This window comes from Ischnura elegans, chromosome 3, assembly GCF_921293095.1.
Source record: "Ischnura elegans chromosome 3, ioIscEleg1.1, whole genome shotgun sequence".
Taxonomy (NCBI): domain Eukaryota; kingdom Metazoa; phylum Arthropoda; class Insecta; order Odonata; family Coenagrionidae; genus Ischnura; species Ischnura elegans.
In genome coordinates, this window is record NC_060248.1 from 126442073 (window position 1) to 126459493 (window position 17421).

Sequence of the window (17421 nt, forward strand, 5' to 3'; positions counted from 1 at the left end):
GATTGGTCCAAGTATCCTCCTACTGAAATATGTACGTGGAAGATGGTAACCTCACTCTTCTCGGGATCTCAGAAACTATTCTTCTAAAAAAATTCGAAATGTTTCATTCTCATGTTTTCAGAGAACTCGTGGAGAGCAGACGTGAATGAGAAGAGTGTGGATTTGGGCTTTATGGATCTGAAATATGTTAATATCATAAATCGTAAATACCTATAGAAGTATGCTAGGAACATAGAAAGATTTTATTCCCTTTAAAATATTTATTGGTCTATGATATATGTAATGCCCTTTTGCTGAAAACCCTAAAAATAACCATGGAACTTCATTTAAAATTTCTATATGCATTGCAAAATGAACGGTATACATTGATGAACTGACATTTGCTGCAATAGTAACAATTTAAAAAATTAAAACCGCACTAGTAACAATAAACTGACCACAAAAGTACGCCGTGATGGGGTGCCTTCGGGAAAAGGGTCGAGGATTATATTTGCTCAGTTGCCGAGGAAAGGGTCCGGCACCCCGCTAGGAAAGGTCATTACGCAGAGGAAGTATTACTATTACCTGGACAATTCCTTGCCGAGAAGCAACTCCGTATAGGGCGAAAAAGAAATGCTCAAAGCCTTCGTACAGCCAAAATCAACTTCCCGTGAAGGAGCCCGGCGCGAAAGGGTTAACTCCCTATCAGTCAGCCCAGGAGGGTAGGGAGTGTTGAAATTAGGTTTGGAAGGAAATTTGAAAGAGGGTAGGGAGTGTTGAAATTAGGTTTGGAAGGAAATTTGAAAGATGGATGGGATAATTGAATGTGGCATCTTTGTAGAGCACAGGTACAGCCCCAGAAAAAAAAACAAATTTACTGTTCCGATCAATTTGGGGACCTGCCCTATGAGAAGAGCAGACCGTTAATAAATCAATCGATAGCTTGAGAAGACATTTTGACCATTAAGCACGACAATTCTATGATGTCTTCACAACTAACACTCTAACTGGTTATATTTAACACTCAGACCCACAAGTCAGGGTCCACGGATGAAGCACTAGAATATGGCACTCTACACATCCAGCATTCCCTGACAATTGTTTCCCATGGGTTAATCCATGGGGATTTTGTTCCTATGGTACCATTTCCTTTCCTGCGGACTTATTACCTCACTATGTAGGCCTTTTGGAATGTGTTAATGCCTATGCTAAATAAGGTCAAGGCAATGTTGGGGGCTTATGAAGAAAATCACATTACCCATTAATGCTGTTTTATTCACCTGTACAGATTTTGACATAATGTGATATTTAACATGTTTAATTGATCCGAGGTTGTAATGTCAAATAACACAAACACATTGAGTCTCACACACCTTCCTGACCACAGCTACTCTCTTTAAAACAATACATTCACACAGTGACTATTTTATTTTTAACAGGTCAACTACACAATATTTATTCTTAAACTTTTCATACCAGATATGACGATTACCAAAATGTATGAATTCTTTCTCATGAAAAAAATATGAAAAGGAATAGTATTAAACAACAATCAGCCTACATGGCAGTGATTGCTTAGACCCCTTTGTGTCTACCACATAATTCCACCATTTTTTATAATTCCCTTAGTTACAAAATCTACCTCTCTGCAAAGTAAACATACAAAATCACGAGAGATGCATAATTCAAAATTTATCATTCAGATACAATAAAAACTTTTGATATTCATCTTATCTGTTCAACAAGTACCATTTATTTATTTAGAATATTTACATAGTTCAAAAGAATTAAAAACAATGAAAACGTTTGCTCATCTTATAAGCGTTTTTTTTTACATATGCCAAGGCATAGGGTCAGTTAATTCATTTCAATTCATCGAGATAGACAAAAGACTCACTAATTTTCACCCAAAATTCTTTGGCCGACATTAACGTTTATTGTTGCACAAATTCAAATCTATGCACTCATCTGAATATTTGTAGTCAACCTGCAAAGAAATGAAATATATTAATGAATGAAGTTATCCTTGGAAATCAATAAACTAATGTTTAACTGTCAGATGCAGCATTTTATGGCATTACACTAATAATTGGCAAATCAAAGCCTACATTTTCCAAAACACTCATGTGATTAAGTACTCATAGCTCAGTCTACATTCACATGCACAGCAGTTCTCCCATTTGACTACTTTCCTCCCAGATTCAAAAAATCACAAAGTCCCAATTTTTCTGGTGGAAATCTTATCAAAGGAACGCAAGCACATTTCTAAAATCTCTCATTCCTTTTAAGGAAATAGTGGACAGATTATCGTAAAAAGATTTGGAAATATTTTTGGCAAACCTAAAATACCTTTCACAGACACACACAGGAAATGTTCTGGCATGCTTACTCATTGCCATTGCTCCGCTCCCAGAATGCCAAGAGCAGCGGATACCCCTTGGCGACGAAACACTTTCATGTCAGTAGTTTCGTCTTAGGACAACAAGAGGCATCTGCTCTCAGGGCTTTACTCTGGTGCAGGTCAACCCACCCCTCCCAAGTTAGTGGAAGACAAGGAAGTCATTCGATCTAGTGTCCCGCAGTAATCCCAGCAACTTAAAAATCACACGTTCACACCCAACATTCGTTCACCTCACATTCTCTCACACATTTGCACTAAATAAACAACAAGCAGATGCGCTTTTAAAATCTATTTACATAACACCCGGTTCAGCGCCCAACAATGATCAACGAGAACCGTTGTTTACTAATATAGGTAACAATGCTTTGATTCTCTCTCTCTCTTGCTCTCTCTACCATATCTTTCTCTCTCTGCATCTAGACTCTTATCTCGGAATCCATGGGTGGTAAGGGATTGCAGACTTGCCTATCGAGAGGAACTTGAGGGCCCGCATTGCCCATGCCGTCAACCACAACTGCGTCCACTTTCCCCTCCTCGTGCCCCTTCCTCGGCACCTCCTGCTCCTGCCACTCCATCGCCCGCGCCCCCACTGAGTACACTGTCCCACCCTCGGGCATCTCCTGCCCGGCCGCTTCCAACCCGTCCCCGGGGCCCTCGCGAGGCGAGAATGGGGGGCAGGCCATGTTCACAGGGGGAGGGAGGAGGGTGCCCACACCCAGCATGCATGGCGCCGCACCAATGCACCCTGGGCACTTGCCCTCGCCGCAGTTGGGGATGTTGCATTGCGCGTCCCCACAGACCAGCTGGTCCCCGACCAAGACGGACCCCACGACGAGGCCCCCTGCACCGCCCGTTCCGCCCCCAACTGACACCGTAGCCCCCCCGACCACTATTCCTCCTCCTCCGGGACCGCTTCCAGCGTCGCCCTGGCCTTCGGCTGCGCTCCTCTCCGTCGGCCACGTGGAGTAGTACGACTCCTGCGACGCCGGCTGTAATTGTCAGGAGTACGGGTCCTCGTCGCCCTCCTTCCTCACGGACGAGCTCGTGGAGACGGCCGTCGTGGTCGTGGATGCAGCGCCGACCATGCCACCACCTATGCCGCCCCCCCCTCCTCCTCCACCACCACCACCGCTTGCCGAGACGATAGCCCCAACCGTGCCGGAGGAGGAGCCAGGGGACTTTGAGTGCAGGGCAGGGGCATCCGAGGGGTACTTGTGCTTGAGCCGCTGCATGATCTCGTCGTGGAGAATGTTGAAGCAAGTGGCGGTGAGGGCCATGCCGGTCAGGATGTACAGGGACACAAACCAAATGGTGGCGTTGCCGGTGCCCATGCGGACTCCACCTGCATTTCAGAAAGGAAGCACCCCAGTGAGTACACGACTCGTCTGTGTAGGCTACAAAATCTTAGTTCAGAGACAGGAGTGTATGCAAGTCTCAGTAACTCACTCACTCTCATAAAGGAAAACACATGCAAACTCATTCACTCCACATCCAATTAACCTGATGTAAGTCGCATTCTATCCAGGAATCGTTCCCTCTCAGAAAGGCAATAACCCAACCGCTTTAAATTATGAGAGGATGTAAAATGATCAGAGGAGAGTGGTATTGAAAATGGTTGTATTGGAATAGCAAATTTCAATACATATTTTTGTAATTTTTGTTACAAAAGTAATTTTAAAAAGTATTGCCTATGAAGGGAAAGGTTAGGGGTGCGATATTAACCTCGCCTCAATCAACACACTTAAGTATTTTCGACCACGTTTATTGCGATGGTAAGCGATACACTTGTTTAATGCTTCTCACGCGGGATAGTCCTTCTCTCTTCCCCTTTCGTCCGCGTCTCTCTCTCGCGGCGCCTCGCTGGCGCTATCTTCCACGTACCCTGGCGGCAGCGGCAGGGACCTCAGGGTCCCAGGGCAATGACCTCAACCAGGTGCTGACCTTGGTGACGGCGCTCGTAATGAAGAGCTCCAATAAACGTGGTCGAAAATACTTAAGTGTGTTGATTGAGGCGAGGTTAATATCGCACCCCTAACCTTTCCCTTCAGTGGTGACCCCGACGTGATGGCGCTCGTAATGAAGAGCTCCACCACACCTATTTTGTAACTGAAATTCATTTGAGATGTATTGAGTAATTTCAAAATTCATTCAAAATCAAAATGCATTGTTTAAAGTAATTTCGATTATACAGCCATGGCAGCCCTTCTGGCCCCTGGACAGTGAAAAAATTGTTTCGCTACCGCATACATGATGGATCATTCAGTCAAATAAAATTTACAGTCACCACCATTGCAACAATAATATAATGACTGATGAAGAAAGTTGGAGGTTATAAACCCTGGATGGAAAAAAAATCATGCCACCAATAATTTTCTGTCCATGGTAGTTGGGCATCCATTGCCACTATTCTATATTCTAAAGAAATGCCACCAAATCATCTCCGAAATTTCACCCCTGAGTTGTGGCATAGAGTGAAGAAAGGGGCACAGCTGGATATCCGGGAGCAGTTATAAATTATAAAAATTGTAAAAAGGATGGAAATATTCACTAATGACCACCTTTTCCCTTTCAACTAGGCATTCCAAAATTGCACCCCAAAAAATCCCTATGACGTCAACCCACGCCCCATTCCTAACCCTTCCTTCCCCCACCCTCCCTCTTGCTTCCCTTTTACTCACTCCCTCTCAACCCCCCCCCCCACCCAACCTGGTATATAAACAAGAATCAATATGTTTTGTACATTGACTAGTCTTGAAAATGATGCAGTGTATTGAAACTAGTTGACGATTAAAGATTAAGTTGAAGAAAGCAAAGCTGTCATTTTTCCTATCCTATCCTTTATCCTTATTAAAAAAATTATAATTTCCTATAATGCATAGGCTTGAGTAGTATTTTTCCAGTTTGCTAAATTTTACACTTGGTTATGTTTCATTTCTCATTCCCTAGCAGCAATAAATATTCACACAATTCAACCCATAACTGCTTTTTTTTCAAGGAACATGTCATCAATATGAAATACAGCTCTACAGGAATTGTTTTAAATTCTATCTTACATGGACCAAACATTAGCCATGTATGTATAGGAAGGTCTTAGATAGAGGTAGTAAGATGATGCTCAGGCAAAATAGACACTAGCAGAAGATATTTTCTCAGGCAACATAGAGGTATACAAACTACGAGAGAAGATGACCAACAAAAAATTATATTCATTTATTGCTTTGTCAAATTCTGAAGCAATCTGACTCTGATTGCGAAGTATGCACAGGTAGAGCAGAAGATGAGTGAGGGAAAGAGCAAGACTTTGTCTTGGTGAACTTCACAACTTTGTAAAAATGCTTCTAAATTATTTATGGTGGTTTTGATAGGAGCACATTTGTAAGAGGCAGAAACATTAAGTATAGTTGCAGTGATTTGATTCCATCATCTATTTCTATGTTTTATACTTTAGAAATGTGTCAGCTCCAGGTGGATGTAACTCATAAGGTTTATCATAAAATTTGTACGGATGTAGACAAAGGTCCTTTACTTCAACCAGGGGGTCTATTCTCTAACTCGAAGCGCGGTAGCTTTCTGGTGGAAAGATGCTTAATTAAGCTACTTGCTACCACTTGTATTCTCTAACGCTGAAGCTCCGGCGAAGGGAGCTTGCAGAAGCTACCGGTAGCTTATTAGGCTCCAACCCTTATTCTCTATGGGATTTGAAGCTACTTCCGTAGCTTCAAACTAGCTACCACGGTAGCTTCGCGAAGCGCGCCCTCGAACCCCGCGCTTCAGCTAGCTACCATCAAAATACATAGGGAATTCCCATAGGGCCATGGGAATTCCTATGAACCGCCGTGAACCAAGTGGCGCGTGTCGCTAATCTTTTGTTCTATCCCATCAGTCTTTCTTGACACGGCTAGCGATTGAGTGGTAAACAAGAAAAGTGTTGACTATTTTTGTTGTTTTGCGTAATTATTTTCTTTAATGAGGTCGGGAATGCTGCGTAAATTATTTGAAGCCTTCAATTATTGTATTCTTAACAAAGTAGTGGGCATGAGTGACAAATTTCGTGACTAAACATATATGTTTCGGAGTGAACTATCGATCGCGTTAACTAGTTGATTTCATTATTTGGAGAAGAAAAATGTTGCTTTCAATCATTTTATATCACGTGAAATCTTATTTTGCATGAAGTCATTACTAGTGAGAAGAAAAACCCCGAAAACAGTGATTATTATTGATGTTGCGAGAGACTGTTGTAGTGACGGTACAAATTGATGCGTTGAAATCATTACCAATGCCAATGTATCCACTGCACAGAGATGGATGTCTTATTTTTGCAAATGTTTATACATTTATGATTAACTTTACCGTGCATTATTAGCAACGATCTTTGTTGTGAAGTGATTGTGTGAAGAGAGTTTAGTGTTACATAGATGCAGACCGTAGAGAGGTGGATATATTATTGTGTTATAATGCAATGTAAGGTGTTTCATGATAGTTATTAATAAATTTTTTGCTCTTCCAATGAATAAATGTGTTCATGATATCATTCTGCTTTCATTTGTGTGTCTTTGGCCGTATATACGCATTTAATTTCAGTGCCGGTAGTTAAGTTGGTGTATTTGTTTTGAATTTTGAGAAAGTGTAGCCATGGATATTCCAGAAGCCCACGGAGGAAGTCATCACAAAAACAATAATATAATATGACTTTAATATTGGGAGAAGGAACCACGTTTAATAGGTTGTTTTTTCATAATGATGGTCAAGTTCTAATGAATCGCCCTCGCTTGCAATAGTGCAAGCTTGGCGGTTGGCATAAAATATTTATTCATAAAACCATTTAAATATTAATTTAGCCGTCGTGAGAACGGCACGACAGTAGAGTTTTGTGTAAATATCGTTTGAAGCATATTGTGAGTCTAAAATGATTGCTTAGGCCAATCTGAGTGAAATGACGTAACTTTCAAACATAATTTTCTCCACCTTCCCATTAACTTTGTTGAAGATATTCCCGAAATAATATACATTTATCGTATGCACATGTTATTGCGATATCCTCTCGCAGTGCAAGAAGGAACAATCTCTGCACAGAAACAGTTGGTCATCAAAATTTTTTGCATCAAACAGGCAAAAGCATAAGGAGCGCTGAGTGTAAAGTTCTCGGGAATTAGAACGACAATGTGATAGCATTGGTTTAATGTGTTGGTAGTTTACTAACATTTTCTCTTCATTATATTTACATGGCCTACATTATTATCAATCGTGACATAAACTGCTGCATCGATCGAAACTATTGAATTGATATAAAAGCCGCTTAGCCAAATATAATTATTTTTACGTATTTCTATTATTATGAAAGCTGAAGGCACTCAGCATTTCGTAATTTACAAAGCACATTAATTTCAACTAGAAGAAAAAGTCAGCCGAGAACGACTACATTATGATTTTCCCGCAGGTTACGAAATGAAACGAGCGATTTCATTGGTTCTAAGAGTAAAAACTGAGTTCGCACGAAATATTTCTCATACCCCATATCCGGTCTGAGAAAGCTACCAGAAATTCTCGGTCTGAGAAAGCTACTCCCTGTTAGAGAATAAGGTTGGTAGCCAATTCTGGTAGCTAGTTCGAAGCTACCACGACGGGAGCTTCGAGTTAGAGAATAGACCCCCAGAGGTGAACCCACTTGAAATACATATTTTTATTTTTGGCAATATTTTACAAATAGGGCACTGAAAATATACACCACCTTAGGAGATAATTATTCCTAACCGGAGCATTCTAAATGCCTATTTTAGCATGATAAAGAGAGGCAAACATTTTCTTTCATATTTTACATTTCTGTTCCATAGACTATGAAAAGCATTTGATAAAGACCATGAAAATTATCAAGGTTAAGGAAATTTGGAAAAACTTTCCAACATGCGTAATGATAACTTTGAGAGATACATACATAATTGTAATACCTAATCTAACAATTGATAATGGATTAAGCAATCTAGTTGAAAATTTTAGCGATAGAACATCCACTAGCAGCCAATTCTTATTTTCACAGCCTTTTTTCATGGCAGATAGCTTTCACAGGCCTTTGACTATTCCTTCTGTGACATCCAGGTGCAATAGTTGCAGTGCTGTAGTTGGGAAAAACATTTAGGCGGTACTCACCCAAAATTTGCCAACAGCTGAACATGTATTATACTGATTTTAAAAGGTAGTTTAACTGGTACGCTAATAGCTAGTTTGGATTTTAGGGGGTACGCCGTACCTGCACAACTACAGCACTGAGTATTTGAGAAAAGAGACAATCTTCTCAAATCCTTCATTAAATCATTTTGGATTTTTCTGGAGAATTGAATTTAAAAATATTTCATTGGATTCACATCAGGTGATGTTTTGTATGAATTCTGAACAATGACTTGCTTCACATCATCGTGATCACATGTTCTACCTGCATGTGGCCGATTTCACTCTGACGATAAGGAACAAATCATTTTTCAAAATGATGGCATTACATACTACAAAATACCACCTTGCGCAAAGCCCTAGAAACGTTTTTGTGAGGCATGAAACTTTACTACGATCATTAACATGGGCTTTGCATTTTCTCCATGTTTCCGGTGCAACCGCGTCGGTTTGTTGGTGATGAATACAGTTTCGCTGGCACTGCTGCCAGCGTCTTCAGGTCGAAGATGATGCCGGTCCACGATTTTCGTCCTCCTTATATAGGGGGTCAGTCCCGCCAGTTGTGGCTGCCGCTCTCTTATTGGTCCGCATAATGAGCCTCCTCCAATGGGCATCCAGATGGTAGCCGTCGTCTCTGTTAAAATTGTCCGTCCGGGCTATTTCAATGGATTCGCGGATGAGTCTAGGAAAATATCTGCCTTCTTTCACTATTATCTTGGCGTCGTCAAACTTAATGTCATGTCCCGGGGTCCAGGCGTGCTCCGATATGGCAGACAGCTGGAATTGCCTGTTTTTCTTTGCCCTTCGGTGCTCTTGCATCCGTATCTTGAGTGAACGGCAAGTCTCGCCGATGTATGCTTTTCAAGATACGGATGCAAGAGCACCGAAGGGCAACGAAAAACAGGCAATTCCAGCTGTCTGCCATATCGGAGCACGCCTGGACCCCAGGACATGACATTAAGTTGGACGACGCCAAGATAATAGTGAAAGAAGGCAGATATTTTCCCAGACTCCTCCGCGAACCCATTGAAATAGCCCGGACGGACAATTTTAACAGAGACGACGGCTACAATCTGGATGCCCATTGGAGGAGGCTCATTAGGCGGACCAATAAGAGAGCGGCAGCCACAACTGGCGGGACTGACCCCCTATATAAGGAGGACGAAAATCGTGGACCGGCATCATCTTCGACCTGAAGACGCTGGCAGCAGTGCCAGCGAAACTGTAGTCATCACCAACAAACCGATGCGGTTGCACCGGAAACATGGAGAAATTGGAACCTGAACACCGTGGAAATCTACGTAGTCACATGGGCTTTGCAGCCATTAACTCACCAGGTGGGCCGTGAAAGGGGGTAAAGTGATCTGTGCCCGGCACCATGTCCCCAAAGCCAATGGTGCTGAGGCTCATGAAGCAGAAGTATGCTGCATCGAGGAAAGGCCACCTCTCCCATCGCGCCAGAACGGCAGCACCAGCGGCCACATACAGGATGACGGCCACCATGCAGAGGAGCAGGGGTCCAGCAAGCCCGAACGAGCGGAAGCAGCTGGGTGCGGGGAGGGAGGCGTGGGAGGCAGAGGGAGACGTGGCGCAGGACGAAGTGGCGGAGGGGGAGGCGGCTGAGGAAGTGCCGGAGGAGCAGCATGCTGTGGCTGCGGTGGTCGAGTTGCCTCCGTCCTCCACACCCTTCAAATCATCATCCCCACCACCACTGGGCGACAGGGCACGCAGCTTCTCTCGATACTCGGCCGCTGCACCAGCAGACGCAGCTAAAATGGACAAATAATAAAATATGCAACTAACCTATTAACTGACGTATATGTACATTTATATTGTTTGTCGTTTGTTTTGTAGGTGTCACTACTGGTCGGTGGGTATTGAGATGTATGTGTTTTCTTCAGCGTGGAAGAGTGCACGCCATGTTATGATGGTGCTGCGTCGATTGTGTGTGGTACATGTGATACATGGGTAATAGAAGGTTTATACAAACGGACTACTTGTTCATTAATTCGGACCTCCTCCACTCATAAACTCTTCACTAACTACTGTATTTGACAGACAGACATATACGACACACCATTATTTCAGTATGGGACTGTGATGTATTACGTTTGTCACTTGATCCTGCCGCTTCACGGCAGGCAATTGTTCCTGGAATAAAAACGTGGGGTTGCCGCCATCTTGGCGGTTGCACGCTGGCACTGGAATGGTCGTGTTGATTTGCCCCGATATACCACATTGGCGACGATGATGCCGGCATTAATGGAGAAGTTTATCGCGGAGGAAGAAGGGTGGGACTCCTACGAAGAGCGGATGGAGCAGTATTTTATCGTGAACGACCTGGTCGGAGATACTCACGAAGAAAAAAAGAAGGCCGTGTTACTTTCTTCGGTAGGAAAAGCTGCATACGCGGTCCTGAGGAACTTGTGCGAGCCGAAGAGGCCGGCAGACATAACATACCGGGGGCTTTGCGATCTACTCAGGCAGCATTTCTGCCCCAAAGCCTTGGTGATCGCCCAAAGCCATCAGTTCCACAAAACCGTGCAGGGGAAGACAGATTCCGTAAGAGACTTCGCCGCAGAACTGAGAAGGGTTTCCCGAGGCTGCAATTATGGCGCTTTTTTAGATCGCGCACTCAGGGACCAGTTCATATTAGGGCTTCGGGACAGAGAGATCGTACGGGCCCTGTATCTTGAAAGTGAGGACCTAGCATTTGAGAGGGCGGTGGAAATCGCTTCATCGTGGGAAGGAGCCTCCAGGAACGCCGAGGCTTGCAACTTGTTCGCACCGTCGGAGGAAGTGGCTGCGGTTGGGGTCCATTTTGTAGACCGGGACAACTCGACTGGGGTTGGAGAGGAGCATGAAGAAGACGTTTTTCGGGTCACGACCCAAGGAAAGGGGAGAAGACCGGCTGGACCTCCCCGAAGTGCGGCATCATCAGGGGGAAACGCAGCGATGGTGTGTTTCTGCTGCGGAAGGAGGGGCCACTCAAGAATGGAGTGTCGATTTCGGCGTGCTAGGTGTGATCGATGTCAACGGGTGGGCCATTTAAAGGCAATGTGCAAACAGGGTCACTTGGGTGAGTACGAAAAAAGGGTATTTCATAGTGAGATTTCTGAAGGGTGTATAGAGGGTTATGAGCGGGAAGAAAAGGGTGTTGGAATTTTTGATTTAGAGGTTTCTTCTGTTAGGGGTGAGAGTTATGGCGAAGAGTTCCCCTCACTTTTCAATATTAATTCTGCACTCGGGGATGCGCCATTTAAAGTGGCAATCTTAGTAGAGGGGGTCAAGCTGGATATGGAAATTGATACGGGTTCGGCCATTTCAGCAATATCGGAGGGCTGTTACCAGAAATATTTCTCAGAGTTGCCCCTGCAAAGAACAGCCATACGGCTTAAATCTTACTCCAACAACCTTATAAAACCAGGGGGCACCATTGGGGTAAAGGTCCGCCACAAGAGTAGAGTATATGAATCGTCACTCTTTGTCGTCAAAAATGGAGGGCCGCCAATCATGGGAAGGGATTGGCTAAAAAATTTTAAGAGTGACCATACCAGTAATGCATTTGGGTGTCAGAGATCCCAAGTTGGAGAGGGTGCTAGAGAAATTTACCGCATTATGGGAAGGTGAACTGGGCACATTTAATAAGGGTGAAGTGGCTTTAATTCTAAAACCTGAGGCCAAACCGGTTTATTGCCCTCCGAGAGCATTAGCATTTGCGCTCCGAAACAAGGTGGATGAAGAGTTAGACAGGCTTGTTAGGGTGGGAATCCTGCACCCTGTAGACTTCAGTGCGTGGGCCACACCAATAGTACCGGTGGCTAAGAATGATGGCAGTGTTAGGATCTGTGGGGATTTTAAAATTACTCTCAATCCAAATTTACAAATTGAGCGATATCCCTTGCCAAGGGTTGATGAAATATTTGCTAAATTAGAAGGGGGAGAAAAATTCTCAACAATCGACCTTGCCCAGGCTTTTCAGCAACTCACTCTAGATGAAGGGTCGCAGGAGCTTTGTACAATAAACACCCACAGAGGCTTATTTAGATATTGTAGACTTCCCTTTGGAGTTGCTTCTGCTCCAGCAATATTTCAAAGAATAATGGACCAAGTCATGCAGGGATTAAAGGGAGCAGCTTCTTTCCAAGATGACATTATTGTAACAGGTAGGAATGACAAGGAACATTTGGAAAACTTGGACCGGGTGCTGAACAAGCTTTGCGGGTTAGGGTTTAAAGTCAATAGAGGTAAATGTCGGTTCATGGAAATGTCGGTGGAATATCTGGGTCACAAAATTGACAGGGAAGGCCTGCACCCAACTATTTCCAAAGTAGAGGCAATAACTAAATGTCCACCACCTAGAAATGTATCTCAGCTGAGGGCATTCTTGGGGCTAATTGAATATTATTCCAAGTTTCTGCCAAACTTAGCAACCAGGTTGGCCCCCCTTCATGAGCTGCTACATAAGGAATCCAAGTGGGATTGGTCTGAGAAGTGTGAGGAGGCTTTTCAGTCAGTTAAAACCTCTATTGCTTCAGCTGGAGTCCTTGCACATTACAACTCCTCCTTGCCTATCATTTTAGAATGCGATGCATCTCCGTATGGACTAGGGGCAGTGTTGATTCAGAGATATACAAATGGACTAGAGCGCCCCATTGCTTTTGCTTCAAGATCACTGAGCAAAGCGGAAACTAATTATGCACAAATTGACCGCGAAGCTCTAGCAATCATCTTTGGGGTTAAGAAATTTACCCAATACCTATATGGGCGGAAATTTACTTTGAGAACAGATCACAAGCCCCTGCTTTACATTTTAGGAGAAAAGAAAGGTATTCCCCAAATGGCAGCCAACAGGTTACAGCGCTGGGCAATAATCTTGCAAGGGTATGATTTCCAAATCAAGTACATAAAGGCCACGGAAAATAGGGTTGCGGATGGACTTTCAAGGTTGCCACTTAGAGAAGAGGAGGTAGAAATCAAAGAATTCTCATATATTGAGTTGGGAGAAAGAGAATTTCTGCCGGTTACTGTAAAGAGAGTGCGACAGGAATCTCAAAGGGACCCCCTATTAGCCAAGGTCCTGGACTATTGCATGTTCGGGTGGCCGGTAAAGGGGGAAGAGAATGTAAAGCCCTATTTTAACAGAAAAATGGAACTAAGTGTGGAACAGGGATGCCTGATGTGGGGTAATAGGGTTGTTATCCCTGAAAAGTTGAGGCCCATTATCTTGAACGAATTGCATGCCAGTCATCAGGGCATTGTAAAGATGAAGTCTGTTGCGAGGTCATATGTTTGGTGGCCTAAGCTGGATGAGGACTTAGAAGCGTTAGCTCGGGCATGCACCGCATGTGCAGAAAATAAACCCCTCCCAAATAAAGCCCCTTTGAAATGCTGGGAAAGGCCAGATAAACCATGGGTACGCTTACACATAGATTTAGCTGGTCCGTTTATGAGTAAAGTCTTTCTTGTGGTAGTTGACAGTTCCACAAAATGGCCAGAGGTTTTTCAGCTGAGTAATAGCAGCTCAGAGGAAATTTTGGGTCACTTAAGAGCTCTGTTTGCAACCATTGGGCTACCTGAGGAAATTGTGAGTGATAATGGCACACCATTTACCTCTTGGGAATTTCAGAACTTTTGCTCTATGAACGGGATTAGGCACAGGTTTTCCCCTCCACACCATCCTGCTACAAATGGGGCTGCAGAGAACCTGGTAAAGTGTTTCAAAAGCAAGATAAAGACCCTAGTAAACTCAAATGTACCCTTGCACATTGCCTTACAACGGTTCCTGTTTGATTGCAGAATAAGCCCTCATTCCACTACAGGGGAGCCACCCAGTCTGTTGATGTTTGGGCGGGTTCTTAGGTCACGCCTATCACTTCTCAAACCCAGCATTAGTCAGACTGTCACCACAAAGCAGGAGCACCAAAAGAGGTCCCATGGCACCTCTACCCAACTGAGGACCTTCAATGTGGGTGACAAAGTGTGGGCTACAGCTTACACCAGAGGAGGAGCAAGACAGTGGAAAGAAACTACTGTTGTGTCAGTGCTGGGATCAAGAAATTACAGGGTGGAGAAACAAAAGATGGAAGTGTGTGGCATCGCCACATTGATCAGCTCAGGGAAGTGGGGACTGGGGTGATAGGTAGGGCTGAGGAAACTCAGGTTTCGAGTGAAATGAAAAGTGAGTCAATCGTTCCAGGGAAGGCAACTGCTATGAGCTGCAGCAGAAGTGGTAGTTCAGAGCCTGTGGGGTACTGGCAGACAGGGTTGGGAAAGGGTTGCGACAATGTGGGGAGTGTGCAAAATGACTCAATAAAAAAAACAGGGGGGGACAGTGAACCAAGAGTTGAGGAAATGCAAACACGGTACCCTAAAAGGGCAAGAAAAGTAAAAGAAATGTGGAATGTGTGAGCATTGGTGGGGGGGGGGGGGAGTGATGTCAATCATTGAGATTTTTTTTTCTCTTTCTTTCTTTTTTTTGCTAATGTCAGCTGTTCCTCTGTGTATGTAATTAATTCCTTTGTATTATATAATTAGTCTCTTGTTTGTCGGGTTGGGATGTTCCCTCTCTTTTTGGGAAGGGAGGAGTGTGATGTATTACGTTTGTCACTTGATCCTGCCGCTTCACGGCAGGCAATTGTTCCTGGAATAAAAACGTGGGGTTGCCGCCATCTTGGCGGTTGCACGCTGGCACTGGAATGGTCGTGTTGATTTGCCCCGATATACCACAGGGACGCACAAGAAAAAAAGTCTTCACAAAGGCATGGCACCCTGACAACTTAAGTGAGTTCCTTTTAGAACTCATACAATTGTATAAATCAAAGCGAGACCATGTATGTAATATACACATATTTATAAAACATATAAATACGATTAAGGTCGTTTGATATCTCACTCCCAACTCCTTCGATATCATGAAATTGAGGGAAAGATAGTAATATGTATATAATATAATAGATAAATAATAAATAATGTCACATAGAAGCAATGAGCTTAATAGAAACAATAGCAACAACAACATCATTCTTCAATTGAATAATAAATGTATATTAGTAAATATAATAGAGTCAGTATTGAATATTAACCCATGGAGGTTGAACTTTCAAAATATAATTATGTATGTACTATTTTGAAAAAAAAGGCACATCTTACATGTCGTCTAGTTTGGTACCTTACAAGCTCTGTAACTGAGGGTATTTGTAAAATTGATAAGACTGTTTCATGTAACCTTTTAAAGTTATGCAAGATACTGCAGTGTAGGCCACATAAAACAGCAACATTGATGGTTGAAGTGTAAACTCCCCTGTATTTGCATTTCTCTGTTATTCTCGGTATTTGTTAAAATTGTTCACAATGTAGCAATGCTTGAAAGATCATGATGTGGAAATATATCTCCCAGCAATTCGTTGTCTGTTATTTCCCCTGTGAAAAGCAATGTCTGAAGGGTCCTTTAGAGGTTCAAAGGATGTTTTAATGTTTACTGATGACTATATATTTGAAAAACTTATGGGTATGTATTTCCCATCTTAAGGGTATTAAGTTTAAAGTGGAATAGTGAAAGCAGTAGAGAAGTCAGTTGCATAGGTCAGAGAGCAATTGTTTAGATAACACAGAAAATGGAGGTGAAGAGAAAGTGGATGAATGTGGAGACAGACAAAATGATACCCAAGTATGTAAAAGGGAAACATTTAATGTGTTTGTATGGTTTCTTCGCAGATTTTGAAAAAGCTGTTGATTAGGTGGACATGGTAAAGTAAATGAGCATTATTGAGAAAATAGGTGCAGATTGGAGGGATAGACAAATCATTCACAAACTGGGTATGTTCCAGATTACGCAATTGAGGAACAGCCAACAACAAATCAAGGTGGACGGGAATTGGTTGAGCTGTGAGACAAGGATTTCCTCTGTTACTCTCAATATGTGTGCCAAGGAAATGGTGAGGGAGATATGGGATGAATTAGTGGTGTGGTCTAAGTTCTAATTGATGTTTGCTGTGTATGTTTATGTTCAAACTTTCAGTGAGTGTTTTGTTTTTGGACTTAGAGACAGAAAGTGACGTGTAAGACAGGGGGGCACTCAGATGTGAGTACGTATGGGTGAAGGATGCAATGTGAGAAAACCTCCTGTATATCCTAAAGAAATACTATCATCATTGTTCTTATTCATGTTTTAATTATTCACCGGTGGTGAATCCAACACAAAAATATTAAAATCACTTATTAACTTACCATTCCACAAGAGCTTTGGAGGCACTATTCAATGTGTTAGATAAACAGTGAGTGGTATAAGGCATGAATATTGATCACAAGAAGACTAAAGTTGTGTATCTCTTTAGAGAACTGCAAGCAAAGAATGTGGGATAAAATATGAAAGCATATGGTAACAAATTTGAGAAAGCTGGGTATTTCAAACATTTGAGCAGCACATTAGAGAAAAATAATGGTAACGGGAAAAGAACCATATCAAAAAAGGAGGCATTCATGAATAGGAAAAATTGATGCAATGATCATTATGTAAGGTGGTGAAGTGTCTTCCCTGGAGTCTTCTCTTATCTTGACGGAGCAGAAAGTTACATAGTTGCTAAGAAAGGTGGATGGCAAAGAGGGAAGGCCTTAGAGGTTAACTTAAAATGCCTGACGTGGTCCCGTCCAAGCTGAGACGGAGCACGTCAATTGGCATGCTCTGCTGGTCAGGGGCCTTTCTCCGCCTCCGTACGTGATAAATATCCACTTCCGAGTCTTCTGATCGTGTGCATGGCCTTCAGCAAGCTTCCCTCTTTCAACCCGTGTGTGCGGCTAATAAATAGCAGTATTTGAACGGAAGTTATGGCGCAAAAACCTCTCTTTATTTTTCTTTCTTATTTTATCAGCCGAGT

The 17421-nt window shown here is 43.0% G+C and overlaps 1 protein-coding gene across 1 annotated transcript in view; it reads right to left on the reverse strand.

The window, feature by feature from the left end:
* Window positions 1-3249: 3249 nt before the first annotated feature.
* LOC124156550 overlaps window positions 3250-17421 on the reverse strand; it is a 1117512-nt gene continuing 1103340 nt past the window's right edge. Inside the window, exons 13-14 of the mRNA XM_046531158.1 lie at window positions 9880-10314; window positions 3250-3722 (exon numbers count right to left, since the gene is read on the reverse strand). Of these exons, the coding sequence (XP_046387114.1) occupies window positions 3379-3722; window positions 9880-10314 (779 nt within the window). The 3' untranslated portion in view covers window positions 3250-3378. The remainder of the gene's footprint in view (window positions 3723-9879; window positions 10315-17421) is intronic.